General features: G+C 41.2%; 1 protein-coding gene across 2 annotated transcripts in view; it reads left to right on the forward strand.

Moving 5' to 3' along the window:
- PLEKHM3 (pleckstrin homology domain containing M3) overlaps nt 1-27,507 on the forward strand; it is an 87,202-nt gene that overhangs the window by 39,082 nt on the left and 20,613 nt on the right. For both annotated transcript variants that reach the window (XM_068138323.1, XM_068138324.1), the window contains exon 6: nt 10,208-10,271. In XM_068138323.1, the coding sequence (XP_067994424.1) occupies nt 10,208-10,271 (64 nt within the window). The remainder of the gene's footprint in view (nt 1-10,207; nt 10,272-27,507) is intronic.

Raw genomic sequence — 27,507 nt, forward strand, 5'->3', positions numbered from 1 at the left:
AAATTGAGTTTTCTGTAGTGGAAACAGTGTTTTTATAATCAGTGAATTTCATTTTGCAAGTGCTCTTAGTCCATTCAGCTGCTGCTGCATTTTTCTAACAAGGAAAAATGAATAATCCTATTAAAACCACCAAGCCACACTATTTACCTTAAAAAAAAAAGTGACTTTTGTCATGGATCTCCAAAAGAGACAGGGAGATGTTTCTGCACATGCCGTACTGTGAGCTGAGTGGCTCTAAATGCATGCAGCTGATGTGATGGTAAATGTGTCTGTGAGCATTTGTAAAGAGCCAAACAGGAGAGCAACTGCTTTGGAATTAGGAGCTGCTAAAGGACAAGAAAACAGATGACATTAGTGATAGTATTTTCAGCATAGTGTTTTAGGGATGGGTGGCTTGAATTCTCTTTGAGGGAGAGAAAGCTTCACTTGTGTCTTTCTCAGGTAAGAACTGAGGTGGTCTGCTATTCATACATAAGCTATGTCAATGTTTTGATGAACTACTTAGAACCACCAAGACTTTCAAGACCTGTCTGGATGTGTTCCTGTGTGACCTGCACTAGATTATATGGTTATATGGTCCTGCTCTGGCAATGGGGTTGGACTCAGTGATCTCTAGATGTCCCTTCCAACCCCTAACATCCTGTGATCCTGTGAAGAGATTTCTGGAGGGCACTGAGTTCTTGTCTCAGACCCACTGGCTGTTAATATGCATGTGTATCTTACTGCTCAGTCACTATTGTTTGGTAGTGTGGTAGTTAGAAATTATCCCCCAGCTAATTTGGAGAGCTATCCCCCAAAATAGAATTGAACAGACCAGCTCAGTTTGGGATGGAAGCAAATGAAGCTGTATTTACAAGCAAACTAAAATCTGGCAACATGAAATGCAACGAATATGTACAAAATATACCATATTTCCATATATTTGCAATTTATAAACAACACAAGGACCCTTCTGGGCAAAACCAATGGGTTACCAATAGCTTCCCCCTCTCCACCCCCCTTTCTCCCTGTACTAGGGAAAAGAGAAAAGGGAGGAGAGCAAAGAAGAGAGTAGCTTGTTAGTTACTTAGCCACAGCAAGAACGCAGCCAAGGTCAGCAACAGCCAAGCAAAAGCCACCAGCTAGTATCTGCTAGAGCAAAGAGCCAAGAAAGAGAGAAAAATAGTTTATACAGCTAACTATGTTAGCTATAAGACCAATGGGATTATTTAGACCTTATAATTATTTTCCATTTACATCCAATGGTAATTTATTTACATTCTACCACTTTCTACTCAAGATCTGTGGAAAGTTTCCTAGGCATCAGACTAAAACTGACACAGATAGGATGGTTTACAGCATTTTAAAAATTAGGATGATTTTTCTTTTATTCTAGTCAGTGTTATTAGCTTGCAGAACTGTTTTGCTATTCAGCTATAATTTCCTTATGCTGCCATCTTTCATTGCAACTAAAGTGATAGGAGAATGAGATCTGTTCAGGAAAAAAGTGGCAGACAAGAAATTATCCTAAACTATCAGACTGATTAATGCTGAAGGAAAGAGGAATGGACTCTGAATGGACTTGGGTCAGGCAGTGAAAGACAAAAGACTAAAGGAAGCCTTGGCAAAGAAATAAATGGACTAGAGACAGAAGGATGAGGGAAAGTCAGGAGGAGGAGATTCAGAGAGGGGAGAGATCTCAGGAAATTAAGACTTAAGGAGAAACCAGGACAAAGGGGAAGCCCAAACACCTACTTCCAAAAAGGAGAGATGGGAAATACTGAAGAAACGCAGAGAAGAGAGAATGGACAAAATTAAGCACAGCAGTGTGATGTGGGGAGAGGAGAGAAAAACCTCCGCATATCAAAATGAAACATCCAGAATGGCAGAAGGGAAAACTGGGAAGTAATCTCAATGTGCCATTTTCTTATCTAAGGCTTCCTTCACAATGTCTTAAATTAAAGCTCTCTGGCAAAGAGGATTTCAGGCAAGAAGGGAAACAGTTTAGTAGGAATAGTTAAACAAGTGCTGTAAAGGGCAGTGATGGGAAGTACAGAACACACCTTTGAGTTCAGCTCCCTTTTGGTCTGTGAAATCTCTTTTAGGATGGGTTTTGGTGATCAGTTTTGGTCCCTGAGATCTTCCCTAAGAGATGGAAAGGAAGAAATGTTCATTTCCCAGAAGGAGTTATTTGCTGCTCAGAACTGGCTTTGCTTTCTGCATATGGTGTTAGTGTGTCCCAGCAGTCACTACAGACATGATAGGTTTATAGAGCACAGTGGAACAGTAAAGGAATACACAATTTCTGTTTGGCTCATCACATGGGCAAGTTGCAAGGAAAGGAGGAGTTTAAACAATATGGTGAGACAGCATTCCTAAATTTAGTACTGTTTCCCAGATAGAAATGAAAGGCTTAGGGAGAGAATCCAGTTATCTGTCCTGCTCTAAAAATACTCTTTTTCTGCTTGGTCTTCACCTTAGTATTTGAATGGCTATTAATCACATGGAAGTGAACACGGCATCTTGAAGACCTGTCAGACCCATATAAACAGACTGAAACAAACTGTTACTATTGCTGTCTAGGGAGAACTAAAAACAGACTGATTAATTGTATTGGCACCTTGCTGCCTTTGGGACACTGATAGAGCCTGCCTTATTAGGGAAAAGCAGATCACTCTGAGATTTCTTTTATTAATACTATTTGCATTATCATCTTCTTTAAATCTTGAGCCCAGATCGCAAAACCAAGATGGCAATGAAGTTGGAAACTCTTGGTGTCCTCTGGGAAGACAGAACTGTTTACAGTGCTTGCAAGTTACTTTTTCTGAAGAATTCCAGATGGCTATAAACCAGGTTAGCTCAGGATTCAGTTGGCTTAAATGTAGGGATGTTATTTATAATGCTTGGTGTGCACAGATAGGTGCTTTGGGAGCTTTGAAACTTGGCATCCAGCAGAGAACTCCAGGCTAAACCACATTATGAACTTTGAAGAAACAAGTGATTAATTAGGAAGGAAGACAAAAAGGAAGAAAGGAAAAGGTGCAGGAGAAATCCTAAAAGTAGCTAGAAGGCTCACAGTAAAAGTGGCCTTCATCAGTTATAATGATTTGTTCTCATCTATTACTCCAATGTATTCTAAGCTCTTTTTATATTTGCAAGAGAAAAAAAAGGAACTGAGCTTTGACTGGGAGGAGATATAAGGCCCTCCACTGGTGCATATCAGCAGCGTTCCTCTGAGATTAGCCAGAAGAGACTCCGAGCCTCTTGCTGAGCTCCCTATTTTACAAGGGATTTTGTTATGCCTAGTTTGCTGTGTTTGTCACCTCAGTATTGCAACAGACATAATTTGCCTCAAGTGTCCTTACTCAACAAGTTCTCGCTTGTTTAGGTTGCTTTGCTTGCACGGATATCTTATTAGCTCCAGAACAATACATCAGTTTTACCCTAGCACAACTCCAGTGCTGGATACATTACTTGGTGTCTTACCCAAAGACCAAATTAGAGCTTGCTGCTGCAGCAGAAGCTTAAAGGTACACCTCCAGTGCCACTGATGTGTGGTCCTGGCTGATCCTGCCAGTCCGTCAGCATGATGCGAAATAAGCCCAAATTCAGTTATGCTGAACAATAGAGTCCTGTCACTTCCTACAGTGAGGCCTTAGACATATCACTTCTGACACAGGAGTAGGTTACTTTCAAAATATTTGTGTGGCAGTGGGGGAACCTGTCTAAACACATCACAGGAATCCTGATGGATCTTACGCAATCACTACAGCACCAAATACTGCACGTACGTGGAGCTGGGTCTAGGTCACGTTTCTGACCAAGGACAACAGAAGGTCATTAAGTCATGTCCAGGCTGTCCAAAGAGACTTTTTCTCCATTTTCTTTGCAATGGGTAGGCCATTTGGACGGTGAAAATACAAGAGCAGGAGAAACAAAGACACAACTTCTGAGAGCACTAGACTACAAAAAGGAGGTTTGAGCAGGAAGAGAACAGAAAGGTGTGGTTTCATAGCACTCAGAACTCTGATTTTCAAACAGCAAGACTAAGAGAAGAAGAAAATTTGTTGCATTAGTGATTGGAAAAAGAGTGAGAGAGAAACTCATTCAGACTAGGAGGATATAGTATTGAGCCCCTAAAGTGAGTAAAGGTGAGAATATCCTAGAATAATTAAGGTTGGAAAAGACCTCTGTGGTCATCAAGTCCAACTGTCAACCCAGCCCTACCATGACCACTAAACCATTTGTTTCAGGTTTATTAGGGGATCTAAGATACTTGATTTCAAGAGAAAACCAAGGAAGAGTTTACTGTGCCACATGTATTTTGGGATAACTGGTGGTTCACTGATATCCCTCTGTGCTTTTAAAATCAGATAGGAACTCAAAATTTCAACTCCCATCAGTGAGATCAGAGTGCACAGTTCCTGCCCATGAGCTGTGCACACAGTCACAGTGTTGGTGGTGCATGCGGTAGGAACTTCCAGGGGCACTCTTGTCTAGGGGGCAAAAAATACAGAAACATTGGTAATGAGGATATGTTTGCCTGTCAGCTGCTTTAGTTTGCATTGTGGAGCAGTAGCTTAAAAGTAAATTGGTAATGATGTAAGTTGCAGTGCCAGGGTATGAACTATGCTGGCTGAGGAAATGGACTTGGTACCTGTGGTGCAGTGCCAGCTGTGGGTGTAGCAGCTTCCTGAAAAGGGGTGGAGAGGACAACTGAATGTGGCTGCATGCTAGACTGGTGTGTCTGCATCTCCCACGAGTCAGAGTTCAGTCATACAATTCTCAAGCTAGTCAAACAAGACACTCCTGACTGGCACATGAAACCATACTGCCAGTTTTCCCTCCCCTTTCTCCTCTTGTCCTAGGTTTCAACAGGCTTTTTGGTACAAAAGAAGCTTGGTTGTGCCCATCTGCCAGCTAACTTGATTTCTTTTGATTGTGCTGTAAAAAGCAGAGTTCCCTCTGCTTATTACGTTTGTACTTTGGTTATAGTGTCAGGCATGGGCAGATTAATTGGTTGCAGCTTTAGGAGAGCTGTCAGGGTATTTAACCCATTGGAGAAAAATTACCTAAACTGATGATAAACAGGCTTTACATGCAGAGCAATTACTTAGTGCTAACGAAGCACCATGACTACAGACTTTGTCCAAATGCAAAAAGCAAAGTCTTATCAGTGGCTCTGTTTGCAGAAGGACATGAAAAGATAACCCTTGTTTGTGCAAATACTTACCTGATGTGATCATCCGAAAGGGAATGGATGAAATTTCTGCTCCTATCTTGGCTGAAGGTTATGCTTCAGATAATATCAAACAAAAAAGAATAACAATCACAAACTGACAATGTTCAATTCTCTTCTTTAGTTTTTTTAGTCTCCAGTGGTGGATTTCTTTCCTGATTGCATTGATGGCTTTTATATCTAGCACAGCAATGCAATTTAGAGACCTTTAACCAAAAGGACTTTGGATTTTATTGTTCACAGGAACTGGCCAAGCTGGAGGGATGGTTAGTGTTGAACTTGGTTTGTTCTTTGCAAGCTTAATCCTGACTGGTAGCCAGGGTTTACAGCACAGCAATCCTGTGAGTCACAGCTTCTCTGTTCTGCATCAATAGTGAAACTTGTTGGGGAGTTTCCAAGCTTCGAAATCTTAGGAGGTGCTTTTAGTGAGACATGCACTCAATACTGTTTGCCGCTCAAAGGTCACAGGTCACATTCTGAAGTAGCAGCGGTTTGAGTTTTTATTGTGATGAGACTTAACATCTTGTGTTTGACCTTTGTCTAGCTCTCTCTAGTTTTTTTCTGTGTTAAGATTTGACTAAAAGGACACTGTTTATTGAAAGCTTTTAATTGACCATCTTTAAAAACAAACAAACAAAACAACAAACCGAAACTAGTTTGTTATAGCCCAATGATCAAAAGATTTGCAAGTAACTTACCAGAGATTTCCCATTTGGTGTTTGTAAAGGACCTTTTTATCAAGGAAAAAAAAATGTTCTTTTTGAGTCAAGGCCTAGTATTAACCCAAGCATGCTCACAGATGCATCTTGTGCAGAAAGTAAATATGTGTCTTCTAGTGAAATGTTTCTAAGTGTAGTTATCTTAGCCTACTCTGTGGCTTGTGCTGGATTTTTAGACATGAATGTGATTTTAGGTTGATTTGAATGCTACGTTGTACTTTGTATGGAGACTATGCAATGTCACTTGGTGCCATGGTTTAGTCCTGAGGTCTGTGGTGACAGGTTGGACTTGATGATCTTTGAGGTCTCTTCCAATCTTGGTGATTCTGTAAGCCCCATCTTGTCTGCAGCATGCTACTTACTGACTTTGGCTTCCTTTAGCGTATTTCAGTTGCAGTTGACAGGGAAACAGAGATAGCAAAGATACTATGTTCCCACTGGTTACATGATAGAAAGTGTCTAAACCCAGAAGCAAGAGGCTCTGAATTATTCCTGTGTGCTCACTGCTGTGAAAAAGACATTATATAAGCTATCATCTCATGAGGCTTGAAGAACTTACGCAGACAAGCAAGCTGTTGTCAGAAGCTGGATGTTGGAAACCAGACATCATTAATTTTCTCACTTACTGGACCACTTAGTCTGTATGAATTCCCTACCCCAACTGATCTGCTTTTTGTGATGGTGAGTTTTCTATGAAAATATGTTTGAGTTTGATATTCTTGTGCCTCTTAAGCTCTTGTTTTACGCCTGCTAGAGACTGACAAAACGGGCAATAAACAGATGCATTTTTGGGAGGTGACTTCACAAGCCAAGGTCAGGTAGCACTTGAGTTTTGGGGTTTCTGCCCAAATAGGTCTAGTAGAATTTTTCTGGAGGAGATTTTAATCATAGAATTATAGAATTATTTCAGTTGGAAAAGACCTTTAATGTCATCAAGTCCAAGCATCAGCCTAACGCCACCATGGCCATTAAACCATGTCTTGAAAGGCCACATCTACATTATTTTTTTAACAACTCCAGGGATGGTGATTCCACCACCTCCATGGGTGACCTATTCCAATGCCTGACCACCCATTTAATAAAGAAATTTTTCTTAAAATGCAATCTCAACTTCATCTGGCTCAATTTGGGGCCATTTCTCCCATTCTGGGGAAGAAGAGACTGACCCTCACCTCAATACAACCGCCTTTCAAGTAGTTGTAGAGAGCAAGAAGAACTCCCCTGATCCTCCTCTTCTCCAGACTGAGCAATCCTGGTTCCCCCAGTTACTCTTCATAAGGCTTGTTCTCCAGACCCTTCACCAGCTTTGTTTGCCTTTCTCTAGACACTCTCCAGCTACTCAATGTTAATCAGACGTACAGCACAGCAAGATGTGTTTTTGAAACAGCTGCTGAGATCACCACAGGTGTGGTAAATGTGCATAATTTATATTTTGAAGTTTCAGGGACTGAGTTGCCTACTTTTAGGTGATTTCAGGGGCTTCACACTCATGGAGCTGTGTGCTGTCTACCTTTGGTAATGTGGGCAGGTGTTGAGGGAGTGTTTTGCACCTCTGTGTGTGTTGGGAACCATACAGGAACTGGTCTGGTTGCTTTGTAAGACTATTTTGTAAATGCTGTTGCACATGCAAGCTGTGGCTGCTCAGCTATTTATCTGTGGTCCATCATAACCAAAATGTATTTTTGAGTGAGTAGAAAGACTGCAAATCTAGAGCTGGACCAACCTTACTTACTGAGGGGTTTTTATTGCCTCAGTTTCCATAGCAATGGAAATAAGCACTCCTCTCACTTGAGTGCTTGGGTGTGCTTGTGTATGTGTGTGTGTGTTTTGCATAAGACTGAGAGGGTAGTACATCTTTTCCTGGAAGTAGGTTTGGGAGGAGGAGGGGTGTTGGATGCTGGCTCTGCAGAGCTGATGCTGCAATCCAGTGTATCTCAGGGAGGGGAACAGGTACAGGGAGAGGATAACTATCACCAGAACCTGTGCTGGCTAAGACATTGCATCCCCCACATCATCTCCTAAGGAAGCCTTTCAATCATGAGTTAGCTTTTCATCTGCACATTTACTATTAGAAGTTAGAACTTGCAGGAAATAAAATGCAGTTCTTGAAGGCAGAAGAACATGATGTTAGTTATCAATACTAACTGTTGACACTTTCTGCATTATGGGCTATCCAGGCTATTTCCTGAAAAAGGAAATCTTTCATTAGCTAATTATTTTCTTTATCAGTGCTTTAAGGACATCAGCAAGTAGCACAGTTCCTGGCAAAGCTACCGTGCTATTTAATGCTTCCCTGTGTGATCAGGGGAGATTGATGGGGAGCTTTTAATAAAAGAAATTCTGTTAGAGCTGAAAAATACTAATGGATTCAAAATGTTGTTCAGAGCCAACTCCTTAGCAATCAGTTTTAATAAATCTTCTGTGTGCAAATGATGAATCCTAATGTGATATGTTGTCTGTTGTCTGGATTTTGACTGTTTTCTAGTGGTCTTTGACATTGTGCCAAATGTATTATGAAGATGTGATGCAGCAGGGCCACTGAAACATTCACCTCTAATAGAAGCAATAGTATAGCCTACAGAACTGAAAGGGGGAAATGCAGTATACCAGTGAGACTGCAACTGAGAATTAGGTGGGTAGGGCAGACATGCTTGCTGAGTTAGGAGAAAGGGCACAGTCTTGCTCCGGAAGAGTGCCATAAAATTGGCAGTGCCCAGCTGTTGGTGCCTTCCATGTAGGATTCTTCCCTTCCCAACCCAGTAAAACTTAGATTTTTTTTTTTTTTCAATGGTAAAAAGTGAGATATTGTACCACTCACTTCAACACCAGTGGAAAGTCTTAGTCCCTCCAAGACAACTTTGAAAGCATCAGTTTAAGATAGTTATTTAAGACAACTAATGGAGTAGAAGGGACTTCCATTATGTGCTTCAATAATTTCTTAGGTTCAGTGTTCTGTCAAAAATTGCAGTTGGTACTGTTATCCCTGCTGATCTGTGCTTTAGCTGTTGTCACAGCTTGTAACAATCTCTTCTTTGAGTTCCTGTGTTCTTTCTCATTAGTCTCATATGATCATGTAAGGCCATAATGGCCTTTCGGTACCTTCGGCTTTTCTGACGTATGCAGTGATCTTTGTATTCGCTGCCATTCAGTTCTACCATTACAAACCGGGCTGCCAGAGCTCTGGTTGTGCATTTAATAAAGCCAAGGATTTTCTTTCTGTGTTGCCTTAAAACTGCATGATTGTAATGTAGGAACTGAGTTCACAGCTGCTTCTTCGCTGAGCAACATGTAGTGTAAAATAATTGTGCCTCTTGAGATGTTTGGTTGCTTTTTTCACAAGACTGACATGATACTCCACTCCCCACAACACCTTAGCATGGGGTTATACTTGTTCTATGTGGATGGAAAATAAAGCATATCAGCTGGGTGTTTCTCCATGCACACTAAGATAGTTTAATTAGATGCACTTTTTTCTTTTCCTGACATCATTATGGCAGATACATGGGTTTTCATAAACTTTTCTTGCTAATATCCACTTACCTTTACAAGGTCCATTTTTCTCTGAAATGCTGCTTTAACCCAGTTTTCCATTTGACTGCGAGTCACCCTAATTAGGACATCCCTGTTAAGGTTTCATATTATAGCTTTACTGAACAGCTGTAGTGGAAAATCAATGGTCTTGCCTGAACCCTTAGTTTATGTAAGGAAAATAATGCCTTTCTCAAGTCATTATAAAATCTATGCCAATACATGTATTTCTGTATGCAGAAGGGAATTGATGTCAAGCAGATTCATGTTGGAAGAGCAGTATCTGCTTGACTTAAACTTGCTTAAAATTATTTCAGTTATAAACCCATAAATCACATCTGAAATAACTGCTACCACTTTCTATCAGACCAGGAATCTTGTACTAAAAAACATAAGAAGTATTTTTAATGTGTAGTCTGGGTGACTTGTTTCTATTATTGGGTTGATTGTTTAAAGAAACACCATCTCTGCTCAGGATGAGCTTTCAGCAGCTGTAAATGTCTTGGTGCATGCTTACCTGACACTAGGAGAATGACACTGCCACAGCATTCACTTTTCTTGTGGAATTGTTATGCCCATAAGGAATGCTGTAGAAGTAGCTGGTGCTTACAGAGTGACATAGTTCTAGTTTCTGACAAGCTCACTCTCTAGCATTGTTGTTCAGCAGTCTTTTGGTGGGGAAAGGAAATCTTTGTTTCCCAGTCAAAAAAGTCTGACAAACATTCATTATTCTCTTTTCCAGGATCTTTCCCAGAGAGTATCTTCTCCAACAAATCCATCTTTATTCTCTTGCAGACCTTCAGCAGGTAAGTTTTTTCAGCTAATTCTACCTGTTACACATCAAGCCTATTCTCATATTCAGTGCTAACTGTACTTTCCCCTTTCTAGCTAATCAGAGCATAAATTACTTTTACTGTCTCTGTGGTTTATAGTTTAATATAAAAAAAAAAATTGATAAACAAGGACATTGATTAGGAATGAGAGAGATGGCTTAGATGTTCAGTGTTGAAATAGGGCTGGAAAGAGACTGCAAAAGAAGAGAACTTTGCTGTGAAAATTTTTTGGTCTGGTCTGTGAAGGCTTATGTAAAGCTCAGTTTACAGGTGACAAGTAATATTTATTTCTTTGCTTGAAAGAATAGGTATTTAGGAATTGATGAGTTCATACAGTCCCTAGTGCAACATGCTTACTTACAAAGTCTGCTAGGCATTACCACAAGAGGGGGGAAAATAAAATTAAAAACCCAACCAGAAAAAAAAAACAAACCCCAAACAAACAAAACCCAAAAACATTACTTCTGTGTGAGCTGACCTGGGTGCATCTGTGTTCAGACTCTAATACTGTTGCCAGTAATCTGTAGAACACATTTTTGTAAGCTTCTTCCACTGATATTTCCTTTATCTCATGGTGAGTTTTCTGCAGAATTATAGGTAGCATAGTCAGTTGAACCAGATGATCCTTGAGCTCTCTTCTGACCTGGTATTCTATGCTTCTGGGCATTCAGCTGACACATTTAAGTTGAGGTAGTTCAGATGCCCCTCAGAGGTGGAGACTACAGAACTGCAGGAAACATGGCTTTTGTTGGCTGATAAAGTCACAGGGTAGAAATGATCCATATATAAAATAAAAAGGCCAATCATGTGAGGTCTAAAACTGTTTCCACATCTTTTCAGCATGTCCTGCTATCTCATCTTTAATAATCAAGCTAAGAAAAAGCAAGCTACTTAACTCCAGAGCTGCAGTGTCCCTGGTGGGCCTGTCTATTAGCCCCCAGTGCTTTGTAAGCTGCTTAATCAGTTCCTAACATTGGTAGTAGAAGTTTTAGAAGCAATCAGCAGCTTATCAAGCACTCTGTGGGAGGGAGGGTAGAAGTCAGAATTCATCCATTGATATAGCAGTTCCCTTTAGCATGTTTTGTTGTGTTTGCAGGACACCTCTTCCCCTGAGGGCCCTAGCCCCAAACTTATCATACTTAAAGGCAGTGTAATTTGATTACTGTTTCTGTTGGGGTGGGTTAAATTGCATTTTCTTTTTAATGTATCTGAGTCCTTGTTGTCAGCCTGGAGAGGGTTTGCCACGTTTCAGAAGCTCCAAGTTTGAAATCAGACTGCCTGGTTTTGTCAAAGTGGAAAAGTGAGGAGAGCCCCATTGAGAAAATGAACCTAACAGCAAGAGAAACACAAATACCCTCTCAGCCCCTGACACCTCCCTGGTTTGCCCCTTGTCACTACTTTCTCCCAATTGCTCAGCATTTTCTACTGAGTTTGGGTGTATTTTAATCCTAAGATTTCCCCCTCCATTTGATTACTCTGCAGCCTATTTCCTCATATCCATGGGCTGCATTTGCACTGTATCCTGCTGTCATGTAGATTGCATGTGTTTGGGGAATTAACTAAAGATTTTATTAAAGATTAATGGAAAGATAAGGCATGGTGAGTGAATTAGAAAAGCAGAGGGGGTAATCTGCAGATATAAGGAATGGTTAGTCCCAGCTCAATTCTGACTTGTTTGCAAGCCAAGTTTTCTTTAATGAGTCTAGAAAATATGGGTTGTTTAATACCAAGCAGGTGAATTTCAAAGATATTGTATGAGGGTCTGTTCTTAGGTGCAAAAAAGTCGAAATGCCTGTTTGCCAGTAGATGAAGCAGCAAATAATACTATTTTGAAATGAAACCAGAAATTAAACTCTTTCCAAGCTTAACAAAACTCCATGCTCACATCCATACCTTGTGGATGTGGTAGAGTATCTTCTTGAGCTGTCTGATGCTCTGGGGATGGTTGTCACTTCAATCCACTTGAACAGTGCTCTGCTGGGGAAGACCTAAAATGTCAGGTTTAAAGCAGAGTGGAAAAACATTAAACAAAATGTCCTGATCTCTGGAAACACCGAATCCTGGTCATGTAGTGGTTTTGCTAGTATTTTACTCATTAACAAGTGCTTGTACTGCAGATATGAGTAGACCTGACCTTTAACCAGAGAGGCAGGAAGTGATGGTCTTTATCTACATGTGTGTATTTATAATCACAAACACACATACACAGGTACCTCAGCAAGGTTTCACTGCAGACCAGGGAACTGGGGACTACAATAAAGTTTGCAACAAGTCTATCTATGGGCATTCCCATGGGGTACATATTCTTAGAATCCTTTTACTGTCATTGGAGGTGTTGGCTGATGAGATAACTAATTAGGTACATTCAGATTTAACAAGCGGAGACACAAAGTGTGACTGCTTGCCTGTTCTGTTCCCTGGAGGTGTTCAAGAGGGGACTGGATGTGGCACTTGGAGCCATGGTCTAATAGTCATGAGGTCTTGGGTGACAGGTTGGACTTGATGATCTTTGAGGTCTTTTCCAACCTTGTTGATTCTATGATTCTATTCTATGATTGGTTGCACTCACTTTCCTTTCCAACTCTCCCAGGCATCATCTACCCAAAGAGCAATCAGTCCTGTGCCACCCATAACACCACTGCATTTCTGTTAGTCAGTTTATCCAATGCTATTCCTATCATTCAAAGCTTTAAAGAGGGAGATCTCCAGTTGTTAGGAAGCAAATATTAACTCCTGAAGTTGCTGGCTTTACCAGACCTAGTACACTGGAAAAATGGTTTACTTTTTCGTATGTGCAATATAATCCTTGATGGTGCAGGCACAGTCCAGGGCAGCTTCACCTGAAACCTGATGGAGATGTGAATTCTGCTCTCTGCTGAAGTTACTAAGGGGTATATCACTGGTTTTTGGCTATGTGGACACAGTTCATGCAAGTTGCAATTAAAAACTGTCCATTCATTTTATGTGACTATTGGGCTGCTTTTGGTGAGACTGACAGTTTTTACACTGTTAAACATTGATTTGGACAGAAGCTGACTCAGAAGAGATTTACATTTTTTTAGGAAAATAATTCTTTCAGCATACACTAGATTCTTCGTTCATGGGAGCTTTTAAAATAGAAGTCTTGAAGCAGCTATTATCATGAGTTTAAAATTCAGGGGCTTAATCCACACATAGAGGTAACTAATGTCTCACCTGTTTTTGTGTTAAACAGCAATATATGCAAATGTGCAAAGATTATTACAGTGATTGTCTTTATTGCAGAAACATTCCTAATGGTTATTTTTAGTCCTGCTTATACTACCCCCAAAAGATGTGGTAAAGCTAAAAGGATCCATGTAACAGCAGAAATGACTGGATATCAAGGATGGAAATTGTGAGCAAGATGAGAGATTTAGAAAGATGGTGTTTTGAAGATTTGTTTATGTGGGAACACTCAGGGGGGAAACATGAAGTGACAAAATATGGGAGTTTAAAATGATACGTTGAATTACATTGAATCACTGTGTAAATACTGTTATTCAAAATATAAGTGGCTTTCATTTGGTTTATCTCCATTTACTTTGGAAGCAAAGTGAGCTAAATTGTATTAAGGCCATTTTAATTTTGAATGTGTATGTCCATACAGGGACTTAATGTAGTGTAATTTCTCCATTTAAACATTATATATAAGCTAATCTGTTAAAATTTAATTAAAACATCCATTTACTTCTGGTCAACTTCCATGACTGTCCACATGTAGGTGAACCCACGAGCACCGTGAAGAACAGTGTAGAGAAAGGATGAACGGGAGATCCCTGTTCTCACAATAACATAGCACAGATCATACAGCGAATACGGGTTGCACATAAAAATCCTTAATGGAAATGCTTCTTTTCAGAACACACAGCAAGCATGAGGACCTTGTTGCAGCATTACTGAGGCCAGAATTTTATCCTTTTGAAGAGGATTAAGTAACTGTAGTGAGAATGTCCACAGTTACACTATGTAAAATAAAATTATTATAAGGCTTCATAATAGGCATATTATTTACTGAGGGGATTAGGAAGATACCTTCCATATTGACAGATAGATACATTTCATCTTCCTCTGATGTATATAGCACAGATTGCAGCATCTGATAGAGTTTTGGACCAGGTGAATAGCTGGCACAATGGAAGTTTTCCCATTATGGAAATGTTAATGGTTCTCTTAATGATTTTGTGCATATAAAGTCCTCTAGCCAAAATGTGATGAATAAAAATGAACTCCAATGAAAGGTAAGTTCTAGGTAATTTCAGCCTAGTATATTGTTAGATCAGGAAGCCTTAGAAGAACAAAGAAATTATTAGGTCTCATTCACTTTTCCAAACTCTAACCTATGCTGTACTTTCATCACACCTGCTTTTCCAATGTCAACATTGGGTCGTCCCTATATTTTCCTATACTGAGATGGAGGAGGAGACTGGAGATGCTCTTTCCAGCAAAACATTACATTAATTTAGAAAAGTTGTTTCATGTGTCCCAATAATAACAAAAACTGCAAGGAGAGGTGGACTTTTTTTTTCTTGCTGATTTTTTCAGAAGTAAAGCTTATTTTCCTGTCTCAGTCCTCATATGTTTACTGAGAAATGCTCAGCTTGGATTAATTACATACAGCCTGATGGCTTCCAAGCCCATCAGTGGTGGTATCCTTGCCCAGCAGTTTGGTTTTATATGTGCATAAAAGTGGTTTCTAACCCATGTGCTTGCACTGGTAAAGGCAGTAGTGTGCACATGGCAATATTAATTGACAAAACTGAGTTTTGGCTAGCATTCTTGAGCTTGCCCTAGTTTTAGAAGCGTTAAGGAATAAGTGCATGACAAACATCCCCTACCCTCACTTCTAGCAGATATAGTCACACCTGAAAAAGCATTAGCGTAAACCCATTTATATCAATGAGAAAATATTTTACTTCCATTTGTTTCATTCAGTGATTCAGTATGAGATGTATCAGCTTAAACTTCTAATTACCAAAGAGGTAGCTGTACCAGCAGATCCTTTTAAGCTTAGGCAAGCCCTTTTTTTGCTTGAGGGGCAGGAGGTGGCAAATGAGGAGGAGAATTAGGCTTTAGCAGACATGGCTGTGCTGAGATGGCTGAAGATTTGTCTGTTGCAGTTCTCTGTGGGAGTTCACTGTGCTTAACAAGAGCAGCAAAATGCCAGGCACATCCCTGCCATTGTTGTCACAGTTCAAAGCTGAACCCCATAGTGAAAACATTGATTTACATCCACAGCCTCCCAAGAAAGGATTGACATATAACAGCGATACAAGTCCTGCAGTGTGTTGCTACCAGGATTAATCTAACCACAGGCTGGAAGACATTGCTCAGAGCTGATTTAAGACACTAATGGGTTTTAACTGACATGTCAGGTTGTGCTGGGACAGAATCATAGGCCAGACATGGGCTGCAGGTCATTACTAGTTTGGAGTCAACCAGGACAGCTGACTGGAGCTGGCTCACAGGTGTATCCCAGATAATAAACATCGCCTTCAGTGTAAAGGGGAAAGCTTTCTGAGAAGAGGGAACCCTCCTGCTTGGCTTTTTTGTCTTGCTTGGGCTCCTCTTGACCCTGTGCTTCTTCCTTTTCCTGGTCTTGAGGACAGTCTTCCTGTTTAGTGTGACTGCTGTACCTTTGCTGGGCTGAGTATAATTTTATGTACATTGTACTGGCATTGATACCAGTACAATGTGGATGTTCATTAAGTGTGTTTTCATTTCAACTCATGGATCTTTTCTCTTTCTTCTGATCCTCCTTCTCTACTGGGGAGGGGTCTTTGGGAGGTAGAGCAACTAATGTAGTTCAGCACCAGATACAGATTAAACATAGACACAAATAGAGCCCCTGCTCTTAAATATTTGACAGGAGGTAGACAGAAACAGATGGTTGTGTGGGAGGATGAGAGATGTACACATTGATAATTTGTACAGTGGTCCAGTTCTCATCCTAAGGCATGTGAGATCTGGACTCAGTTGTCAGCTCTGCTGCAGGTTTTCTCTGACACACAACACAAGTAATTTCTAATGGGATTATGGTAAAATGGGTCCCACTTTACTGTATGTATGTTTGAAATTGACATCCTAAGCACAATAAAGTTCAAAAGAGGGAAGCCAGCCCTTTGGAGAGGTAGTGCAGCTGACCTAGTTTAAGTATTTGTGCAGTTTTTAAATACATGAAGATTCTGAGGCATGTAGATAATGCTGTAGTTGAACTACATAAATGTTCATCTTGAACCACAGTGACATAATGCTAATAGCTGTCTTTCTGTCCTTCCTTTACACTCTGCCTGTATGACTGTGGTAATTGTGTTAACAGAAGAATATGAAAGTAGTCCTAGGATAGGAAAAACCCATGATGCCTGTTTCCATAAATATTTGAAGGTCTGATAGCAAACCATCAATTAAACAGCTTGTATGCTTTCCTGTGGCTGTGGCTCCTTTATCACTCATTTCTGTCACTCCCTGGAGTTTGCTGGTACTGAGCTGCCTTTCAACAGAACAGGAAACTTCAGGTTAGCTGATAGCCCAGGTGTGTGTATAATTCCCCAAAGTGCTGACAGCTCTGATTACAATTGGTGGTAATTGCAGTGATGTTACTGGTGTTTTCCTTTTTACCACAGCTCCACTGAGGAAGGGAGGTACTGTCATCAAGACTGGCTTGTGGTCAGGAGGAGAGCATGACAGGGCTGGCCAGGCTTGTAAGGGAAGAGATAACCAGGAGCCCTTTGGCAAGTGGCAGCCAGGTACATCTCAGTTAGGTGTGTTGAAATCTTTGAGGCTGTGGTGGGTTGAAGTTTCCCCCCCAACATTAACTTTGCCAGACCAATTCAGTTAGAAGCAAATGAAGCTGTATTTAGAAGCAAAATCTACACTCTACAATGGAATGCAATGATTATGTACAAAATATACAGTGTTTACAATGTTATACAGATATTTACAATTAGCAAACTGCACAAGGACCCCCCTGGCCAATGTCCAGGGGAAGCTACCAGTTTCTCCTTCCCTGCCTCCCCCAATATTATACAGATATTTACAATTAGCAAACAGCACAAGGACCCCACAAGAGAAGGAAACAGAGAAGTTAGGCTTAGCCAAGGCCAGCCAAAAGCACATTATCTCTCCTGAGCAAAGCAAAAACAGCCGAGATCAGAAGAGAAAAAGGGAAGAATTGTTATGGTTTCTGCTCAAAATCTGTAACTAAATTTTAAAGGCATAGCCTAAAACCACCACAGAGGCAAAGTATGGAGATATAGCAAGATTGTGAATAGATACTTTTAATAGCAGAGATGGGTTTTGTGCTGCTTGAAACCAGAGTTTTCAACAGGACTTATTAAATACATGTGAGCTTTTCCATGCGAATATATATGTCATCTAGGCCATTTGGGGTAAGTGTGGCATTTCAGAATAAAAGTCTTCTTACAACAACCCAGACATGGTGCCAGTGGCTCACAGGAGCTTCTGAATTGAGATCTCTAGATACACACTTTTTTTTCAGCCCCTAGAAGAGGCAGTAGCAATATAAGCTATTCCTTTTCTAATGCTTTGTGCTAACTAGATTTCTTCTGTTCTTTTTTTGCTGTGCAGAATGGAAGGGCTAGTATTGGAGATGAGGGTTAGCAGCATGAAAAACTGGGCTCTAATCTCATTTCTGTAACTCACTTAAAATGTCTGTTCAGGAGAAAGAGCTAGGCACATCTCAAGGAATAACATGCCAAGAAAGCAGCTTTCCCTAGGAAACAAAATACTGTTTCAGTCAGGGCTATCTGCTTGAATGAATGAAGGGAAAAAAAAGTAGAAGTTTTTAAAACACATTTTGTACTTGCAGAGTCTTTCATAGTAACTAGCTGTTTTCTTAGTATGTTGCTAAAATCCTTCAGAGGACTTTTAAAAATACCCTGATCAGTATAACATCTTACTCAGTGGGCATATAAAGTCAGTTAATATCTCTGCATGCAATTGCCTGCTTAATCTTAAACAAAAGAGATTAAGAAAGAGGCGGGGGGGGGGGGGGGGAGGGGAAGGTGAGGGGCAGGAAAAGGCACATATATACTCTGCCTTAATACACGTTTGCATGCCTATGTGTATTTCAGGTCACCCATACATATGTTTTTAAGCTATGGGAAGTGCTTTCTGTTATCTACCAGCCAAATTCCTAGTATTCTTTCAGACTTGTTTGATTAAAACAGCCTTTAACCTTTGTTTGAATATGTGTTCTTTAAAACAACGAGATTAGGAGAAGTTGGTGTGTGACAAAATTGACATGCAGATGCCTGGAAATCTAGGGGGAAGGAGGAAGAAGGAAAGACAATTGAAACAGTGAGTGTGAAGGCAGAAGTTGTAGGGCTGGAGTCTTTTTGCAGTGCTGACTGGGGAGCACATACAAGTGATTTCCAGGCATGTTATTCACTGAAACAGTTTCATCTCTCTCATGCATGTCAGCTGCTTAAATTTCAAGCTTTTCTTCCTTTTTGTGAGAGGAGTAGGGAAGGTCTTGGAGGGACCTTGTCATCCTCTGCCTTGCGCTATAAATTCACTTGTGCTGTCATCAGTTTGTTCTTCTACCTCAACCAATCTAAAACTCCACCTTCACCTTGCCCCATGCTTGTATGTTCTCATCACAGAGTAGCATGTTTTGCTCTTGACTTCATCCTGTTTTTTTTCCCCTTCTCAATGCCTGTTACAGTTAGTGGCAAATTTGTGGAATATCACTGTAATACCGAGTTAAAGTGCAACATGCTGAGTGGTCTGCTTTTGCTTTAGAAGGACCACAAACAGCAAATGACTCTGACGTCAGTGCAGACTGCCTGGTGCAAAGAAGTGAAAGATAGTTTATGCTTTCTGTTTATTCCGATTCTTACTCATTTCTCCTTTAGTTTGATTTATTCAGTGGTTGGTTTTGTGTTTGGGGTTTTTTTTTGTTGCTGTTGGTTTTTTTGGTTGTTTGTTTTGGTTGGGTGGTGATGGTGGTTGTTGTTCTTTGCAATGTGTTTATTGCTGAGTTTCCTTTCTAGATATTCTCTGCTCTGTGTGGGTGATGACACCATGCAGTGTGTGGCTGTGTGATGTTGTTTATCTGTCAAGGCTAACGATGGCAAAATGGTGTCATGTATCAGAGCCAGCACCTTGTACTGGTGTCAGCAGAAGATGAATGGAGTCCCTGGCCTCACCAGCTCCTGTCCACCCTGCTGCACCCCATACCACAGGCTGAACTGGCCTTTGGGATGGCCAGGGATCTCCTGCAAAGGCTGTACAGAGAAACAGAGTGAGAGGATGGGGTGGTATCACTCTTACAGTTGGGAGCTGGGATTGTGGCCCTAATCATGGCTGTAGCAAAACGAGGTGGGACTCTCCTGAATTTGCTGCTGAATTCTTCTAAAATTTGGTTTACAGCAATGTATAGTGATTGTTTTCTTCTAGTGTGTGCACACAAATATTAATAATTCTTCCCTTATGTCAATTGCAATTGGAACAAACAAGTCAGGCAATCCAAAGGAGATGACTGAGAGTCAAAAAGTACAAGGAAAACTCAGACCAGTGTATTGCACAAAAGATGGGGCAGAGCTGACATCTGATATCTGCCTCCCTGGGACTTTTACCTCATGATCATCCTTCCTCCTTTCATTTCCCTTTCCTCTGAACTAAAGATTAATTGTGCATTGAAATTGTAGCAAGAATTCATGGTGTTAATTTGGTGAGCGGAAGGGAAAAAATCCTCAAGGAAATTAGCAGTCCACAAGCATTGTCTGTTCCCTAGATATAAATGACTAGGAACTTCCTAGCCAAGGGAATATGTTTTCCCTTTCTTTGCAGCTTGCATTATCCTTAGCTAAGCATATTGTAGCATTCTTGTCTCCACCTCCATGTTTTCATTGCAGAAATCCTGACCCTGCTGAAATCTGTCATGGGGTGGAGGTTCCATTTACTCTAGGTGCTTTAGTGATCAGTCTCCACAGTTAACGAATGAGGAAAGTACCTACTTGCTTTTCAGTTAGCATTAGATTAGTTGATAGATTGGATGTGATGAAGGTCTCTTCCAACCTGGTTTATTCTGTTCTAAATAGGTAAAGGCAACCATTGTAGCTTTCCCACACCCCAATCTGCTTTTGGTTTTCCCAGTTTGTGACAGAGAGAATCTGTGACAGAAATGGTTTCTGAAACAAATCAAACAATGTAAGGATAGGAAGCAGAGTGACTGCTACAAAAGAGATCTGAGGTAGGCATTGGAACAACTTCCCAGGTGTTTTGAGCACTGGAAGGTTGTGGGATCACTGTGGTAAGAAGTTTTAAAGCAAATCAGTCATTGTCAGCTGGTGAAGATTTCTAGAGTTGTTTATTCTAGACCTGTTTTATTATATCATTGGTAGTTCTTTCAAAAGCATATTTCTCATCTGTCTTGAAGGAGAGGAAAAGTTACTGAGTGTTTAGTCCTCCTCCATAAAGCCTCCACCAGTCAAAGGGATAATGAGTGGTGAATCCAAGCTTATCTGCTCAGGAGATTTTATATTCCTTTTCATTCTCTGTGGTACTCAAGTCTAGATGAAGCTGGAGCTTACCTCTGAGATTATTAGAAAAAGGCTTGATTCAGACTAGCTGTTTCTGGAGAGGCAGAAAGAAAGCAACCATGAAGAGGCAGAAACCTTGTCTTCGGAGGATGATGGAAACTGTACACAATTGTTGACTGCTCCTTCAGATAGCTTCCTTCTGCCAGGCATGCTCATGACACTCAAGAACAGAAGTACTTTCTATCCTTTCAATCTATATAATTAGGGATGGTGGATAAGCTTTGTATCTATCACCCCTTCTATTTTCTGAGTGCCTCTTTTCATGTCTCTTCTGCATTGCGTCAGTGCCTCCTGGCAAATTCTGCGTCTGTCTCTTAGAGCTAAGTGTGTGTCTGGCCTTGATAAATAGATATAAATTTTGTTCTGTCAGGAGGAGAGGCCAGGACAGTCCATCTGAGATTTGAACCTGTAGTTCAAGGTGTTTTAGGGATTTCATTTCACTTAACCCATCCCCTCCAGGCATCACTTCTGTCTGACTGTAAATCAGACTGGAGGAATAAGTAGAACTGATTGCTTGGTGCTCCAGAAGAGGGGTTATGAAGCAAACCTGTGTCTTTAAAGACAGTGCCTTCTAATAAATGTTATCTGGAGAGAAATACACCAGCCCCTACATAAGTAGTTTAAGTTACTGCTTCAGTGTTGGCTTATAAAACAGAATTATCACCTCTATGATGATAATGATTAACAAGCTAATTTAAAAGGGTGGGGTCACATAGCTGTTTGGCAAATTGAGCTTTATTCCTGGTTGCAATGATACAGAACCTGAGCTTTTTTCACCACTTTACCCGGTATACTAAACCCCTGATGTGGTTTGAAGTTACCCCCAAAATAAAATTGACAGACCAGCTCAGTTGGAAGCAAATGAAGGTATATTTACAAGCAAAACTACAAACTAGAATATGAAATGCAATGAATATGTACAAAATATACAATATTTACATATATTTACAATTTATGAACAACACAAGAACAACCCCCCAGACAAAACTAATAGCTTCCCCTTCTCTAGGAAAAAAGAAAGAAAAAAGCAGAGAGTAGTTTGTTAATACTTAGCCACAACAAACACATGTAGCCAAGGTCAGCAAGCCAGCTGAAGCTACCAGCTAGTATCTGCTAGAGCAAAGAGCTGAGAAAGGCAAAAAATTAGTTTATACAACTGACTTTGTTAGTTATCAGACCAATGGGATTATTTAGGCCTTATCACTATTTTCCCCCTTACATCCAATGGTAATTTATTTACATTCTACCACTTTCTACTCATGATTTGTGGAAAATTTCCTAGGCATCAGCCTAAAACTGCCACAACCCCGATGGTGGGGCTCTGGAGCGTAGCAGTAGCAACAGATACTCCTCTGTGAGAATAATAGTCCAGATTTCCTTCTTTGCTTCCTCTTGGCTCAGAGTTCAAGTCCCTGCATGACAGAACAAATTCCTCTTTGAACCCAGTAGACTCTCCCATAGAGGTTAGAGGTGCTGGGCAGCCCCATATTTCATACTGGGCTACTGGAGCTTCTTTTCTGCCAAGGTATCTTGGAGATGAGTGATGTCATTGAAATAACATGGCCAGCAGGACTAGGGCAGTGCTTATCCCCCCATATTTGGTACTAGTGAGGCCACACCTCGAATACTGTGTTTAGTTTTGGGCTCTCCTATGAAGCAAGACTAAGAGAACTGGGGCTGTTTAGTCTTGAGAAGGCTGAGAGGGAATCTTACCAACATCTATAAATATCTGAGTGGTGGGTGTCAAGATGAAGGTGCCAGTCAGTCTCTTTGTGGTGGTGCCCAGTGACAGGACAAGGAACAACGAGTACAAACTAGAATGCAGGAGGTTCCACCTCAACATGAGGAGATGCTTCTTTATAGTGAGGGTGATGGAGCATTGGAACAGGCTGCCTAGACAGGCTATGGAATCTCTGTCTCTGGAGACTTTCAAACCTGTCTGGGTGTGTTCCAGTGTGGCCTGCTTTAGGTGATCCTGCTTTGGCAGGGGGGTTGGACTTGATGATCTCTGGAGGTCCCTTCCAACCCCTAGTATTCTGTGATTCTGTGAAATTCCAGGTCCAGGTCTGGGGGTTCAGGAACGTTGGAGACATTACTAGCTCCCTTCTCAGTGTTTATTCTCTGATCGCTTAGTCATAGTGAAGTGACGGTGTTCCTAGACATGCTGTTACATGATGCGTGTGGTTGTTGGTGGTTCCCTGTATCAGAACTGGCAGAATACATATAGATGTGGGTGTAATTCTCTTCCCTCTCTTAGATTCTGGATCACTTCTGTTAAGATATCCTTCATCTGTTGATTATTATCTTGGACCTTAATATAAAAAAACGGTAATTTTTTTAACTGCTTTTGATTTTACTTTCATTATCATGTGTTCAAATTACACAGACGATCAAATTTAATCTAACCATTATTTTAATACAGAAACCCTTGGTGTGATTTAATATACTGTGACACTTTTCAGAATTTGGACTTCTTAACCTTGGCAGTTCCTCACATCAAGCTGAAAAGTGTGGCTGAAAGCTCAGCAAAGCTGTAATGACATTACCACCTGTCTTGTCAGTCCTTATGTAGGTGATGAAGGGTATTTATGATCTCCATGATAGGGAAACATCTACTGTGCTTCTTGAAGTTGGTAGAAATGCATGGACAGCATAGGAGATTGGATGACCCTCACTCAAATTCACAGCATAGGCCTCTATCCCTGCAGGAGTCTTAATCCCTACCTTTTAGTTCTTAGCTAGCATTGCTGACAGGAGCCCTGCCCTCAGAGCAAACACTCACTGCCCTGAGAAATATCAGAAAACTGTACTGTTTTTTCTCACCTGTCCAGAAAGTTCATCACATCTGATAGATTTCTCTGCTGATTTACGTGGCCATAATACAAAGCTTGTGTATTTCTGTGGACCTGGTCTAACAGGTGGGAGGAAAACTATGAAGGCATTAATTAAAGCAGTAGTGGATTATAGCAGACTCACCCTTCTTTCTGTTTCCAGACATTCCCTCTCTAGTTCCCCCTAAATAAAATATTACCTCCTCAGGAATGACATAGTCTTGAGTTCGGTAGCGAGTTCCATGCGTCCATTGTCTAAGCAATCTTTGATTGCTTTTTAGTGACACTCAGAGGTTTCTGTTATGTCTTTTCTAATTGGAATGACTGGAACGAACAAACTAATTTTGTATTGGTTTTTTTGGTGGGCTTGTTTCATACTGGTAAGTATGTGCTCATACAAGAAATCTTTGATGACTGAAAAGGGAAAACAAAGTGACTTGATTCTTCTCTGCCGTGTGTAATGGTCTGGAGTTTTTCATAGAACAGAATGCTTCATAGGATGGTTTAGGTTGGAAGGGACCTTAAAGATCATCTAGTTCCAACCCCCCTGCCATGACCAGGGACACCTTCCACTAGACCAGGTTGCTGAAGGCCTTATCCAGCTTGGTCTTGAACATCTCCAGGGAGGGGGCATCCACAACCTTCCTGGGCAACCTGTTCCAGTTCACAGTTCACCACCCTCACTGTGAAGAATTTCTTCCTAATATCCAGTCTAAATCTACCCTCAAGCTTCAATCCATCCCTCTTGTCTTATCACTACAAGCCCTTGTAAAAAGCCCCTTCATGGCTTTCTTGTAGGCCTCCTTAAGTCACTGGAAGGCTGATAACGATGTTTCCCCAGAACTGCCTTTTCTCCAGGCTGTGCAGCCCCAGCTCTCACAGTACTCTCTGTACTGCGTTGCAGTGGGAGGAGAAGGTTTACAAGCAAGGCTAGGGCTGAAGAGTGAGTGTGTTCAGACATGGACTTCCACCAGCATTGTGCTTGGCCTGGAGAGCACAGATACAGCTCTGTCCTGATTGTAGCTCTGTGTTGGAGGTGAGGGTACTACTTCTGCTTTGGTGCAGGGCAGCACTGTGGTCTCAGAATGTTTTTTGAAAGCAGGGCGCAGGGACACTGTTGAGATGCCACTGGGCAATGTGTGCTGCTCCTGGAAGTTGTCTGTGAGCAATAGCCCTGTTCTCTGCATAGTGGGCCACTGAGGAGGATTTCTCTCTGAAGGATGCTGTGATCTATGGCAGTTCCAGTTATTCTCAGGGGACAGCTGGTTGCCTGCTTGTTTATGAAAGCAGCACTTTGCTCAAATGAGGGAACTATGAGTAAATTCTAGTCTTTGGATAGAAGGGTCAGGAAACTTCTGGGGGCCAGCAGCCCTCCAACAAGTAGTTAAACTTTGATCACACGTTGCCCTCATGATCATGTTAATGTGATGTATCCAAAGGGATTTCAACTTGTACCATAGCTCCTGCTGCCTTTCATCTTCTCTGTCTTCCTGCTGAATCAGGAAAAACAACCTAGTGCATGTGCATTGTGCCTTCCTGCCGCCCAAGGCTCTTGCAGCCATTGCCAACATTGGCTTGTCTGCTAGTGTTTGGTAGTCCCCATATGTATAGAGAGCATAATTGTTTCTTTGGATTTAATACTGCTACCCAGCTGAACAGTAGCACAAAGATATACAGAGAAGAAAGTTTGACTTCCCTGTATTCATAACTTTGGTAAGAAAAGCCTCTTCCTGAAATCGTCTAAAGTGTCCAAGCACCCCATTGGCGTGTGTTCAGATACTTTGTACCCATTTAGTTTCTCTTACCACTGTAGACAAGTCTCTGTCTTCTCCTGCTTGCCAGTACCACCTTAGTTTTCCAGAGCCAGGCATCAGAGAACTGGGCAGCAGGGTGGGTTGCTACTCCTGTTGGCTCTCTTAGTTTTTTCCCACCCCAGCAGCCCCAGCACCTGCAGCTGTGCTCTGGCCAGAGGGATGCTCTTGGCAGCATGAGCAGGGAGCCTGTATGAAAGGCTTCCCCAAAGCACAGCTGGTGGGAGGTATGTAGCAGTTACTGTAAAAAGCAGTGTTTGCTTTGTTGGTTTAAACTGTGAGTGCTTAGAGGGCAGGGCCTGTCTTCTATGTGTGTACATGTGGGTGTGTATTTTTATACCATTCCTAACACAAGACACAGTTAGGTGCTGCAGGCTGCAACATCATGGCTCTGTCCTGTGCTTAGAGAAGTGTTTTTCCAGATCCATAGAGGCAGTGATTCTGATCTAAACTCTGGGTCTGTCCAGAAACACAACTTACTTTGGGCCTCTGAACACCAATATTTTCCTCCTATTGCCACCAAGCAGCTTACCTCAGTAAATTCCGGGTGCAGCAGTGGTACGCTAATTGTAAGAGCACGGCCTCATGGCCAGAGTCTTTTTGGGATGGGTTCCTTCACCAAATGAGGAAGAGAAAGCTGCATTGCCCCCTCCATCAATGACCAGAATGCCACCATCAGCCACCTTTCACCCTTCATTTTGAAGAATAAAACAACTGCTTGTACTACAAAGAATCTGGATTAGAGATCAGACCTTTCTCTTCATGTGTGCTGTAGGTAGAAGAGAATCTGAACTCAGCAAAACTTAAATTTGTTTTAGGCTTGATGCTGGTTTTTTTTATTAAGAGGAAGGAATGTATTTTTAAGCCTTTTCAGGTGCATATTGAGGCTGTATTGTGTTACAGGGATAAGTCAATGGTGAAATTCTTGGTTTCTGTTCTGTTGACATACTCTTAACTTAGTTTTCTGCTAAATTTCCACATTCCTTGTGAAATGTGAGGGAGTGTTCTGCAGCCCATACTGTGTGATTTCACAGTTTCTCTATTTCATAAACTTAAATTCATTAGGAAAGGTTCGCTTTAAAGTTCAGGAGTGGCTCCAACACTGAGAACAGATCTGGGCTGGGTTAGACCACAGGAGGTCTGTCACTGAAACACTTTTAATAACAGATACAGCTGTAAAGAATGACATAAAATGTTACTGGCTCTGACAAGATGGCCTCTTGAAGCCTATTATTCCCTATAGCAGGATAATGTGTTACATTTGCTTAACACACTTCTTTTCTTTGATCACTTGTATTTCCTTGAAACTGAAGATCAGATTCTGGCATCAACTGGGAGAACATTCTGGGACTCTGCCATTGTGATTCTGGGCTATCTAAACTGACCAACCCTGGGGCTCCAGCTGTCATGAGGGAGTGCTTAATCACCACAGAAATTTTGACACATGTGTTTGCATGTCCTACACTCCTTTTCCCAAGCTATAAAACACTCACTGGGGAAGTGTTGCCATGAAACTTCTCTTGAGGACAGCAAGTAGAATCTTCCTTTTTGCTTCCCAGTATAAATTAAGATGAGGATTTTACTCTTATTAGCTGCAAACATGAATGAAAAAAGGCTTCAAGGAAAAAGTCACATCCTGTGCACAGCCTTGAGGTCTCTGATGAAACAAAATAACACAAAATTTACAGATGCTAAAAACAGTGATAACATCAGTTTGATGTTGCATTTTGCCTTCCTCCTATAATACAATAAAATGGCCTGTAATTCACATTGCAAAATTGGCATGATCGGCTCTTTGAAGATATCATCTTCTTTGTATGTCTGCATGGCCAGAGTTACAAGCCAACCCACTAAAGTGCTACAACAAGACACACAAATAAACAGAGACAAGTAACACCAGCTCCTCGGGGCAGCTGCCTGCTCTCAGTCTGTCTTGCTTAGGTTGCAAGCTCTTTCAGTATAGGAAACCTTTGTTCATTGTACA

The sequence above is a fragment of the Melanerpes formicivorus genome, unplaced genomic scaffold, assembly GCF_026170545.1.
Source record: "Melanerpes formicivorus ecotype bairdi unplaced genomic scaffold, bMelFor1.0.p_v2 SCAF_5, whole genome shotgun sequence".
Taxonomy (NCBI): Eukaryota; Metazoa; Chordata; class Aves; order Piciformes; family Picidae; genus Melanerpes; species Melanerpes formicivorus.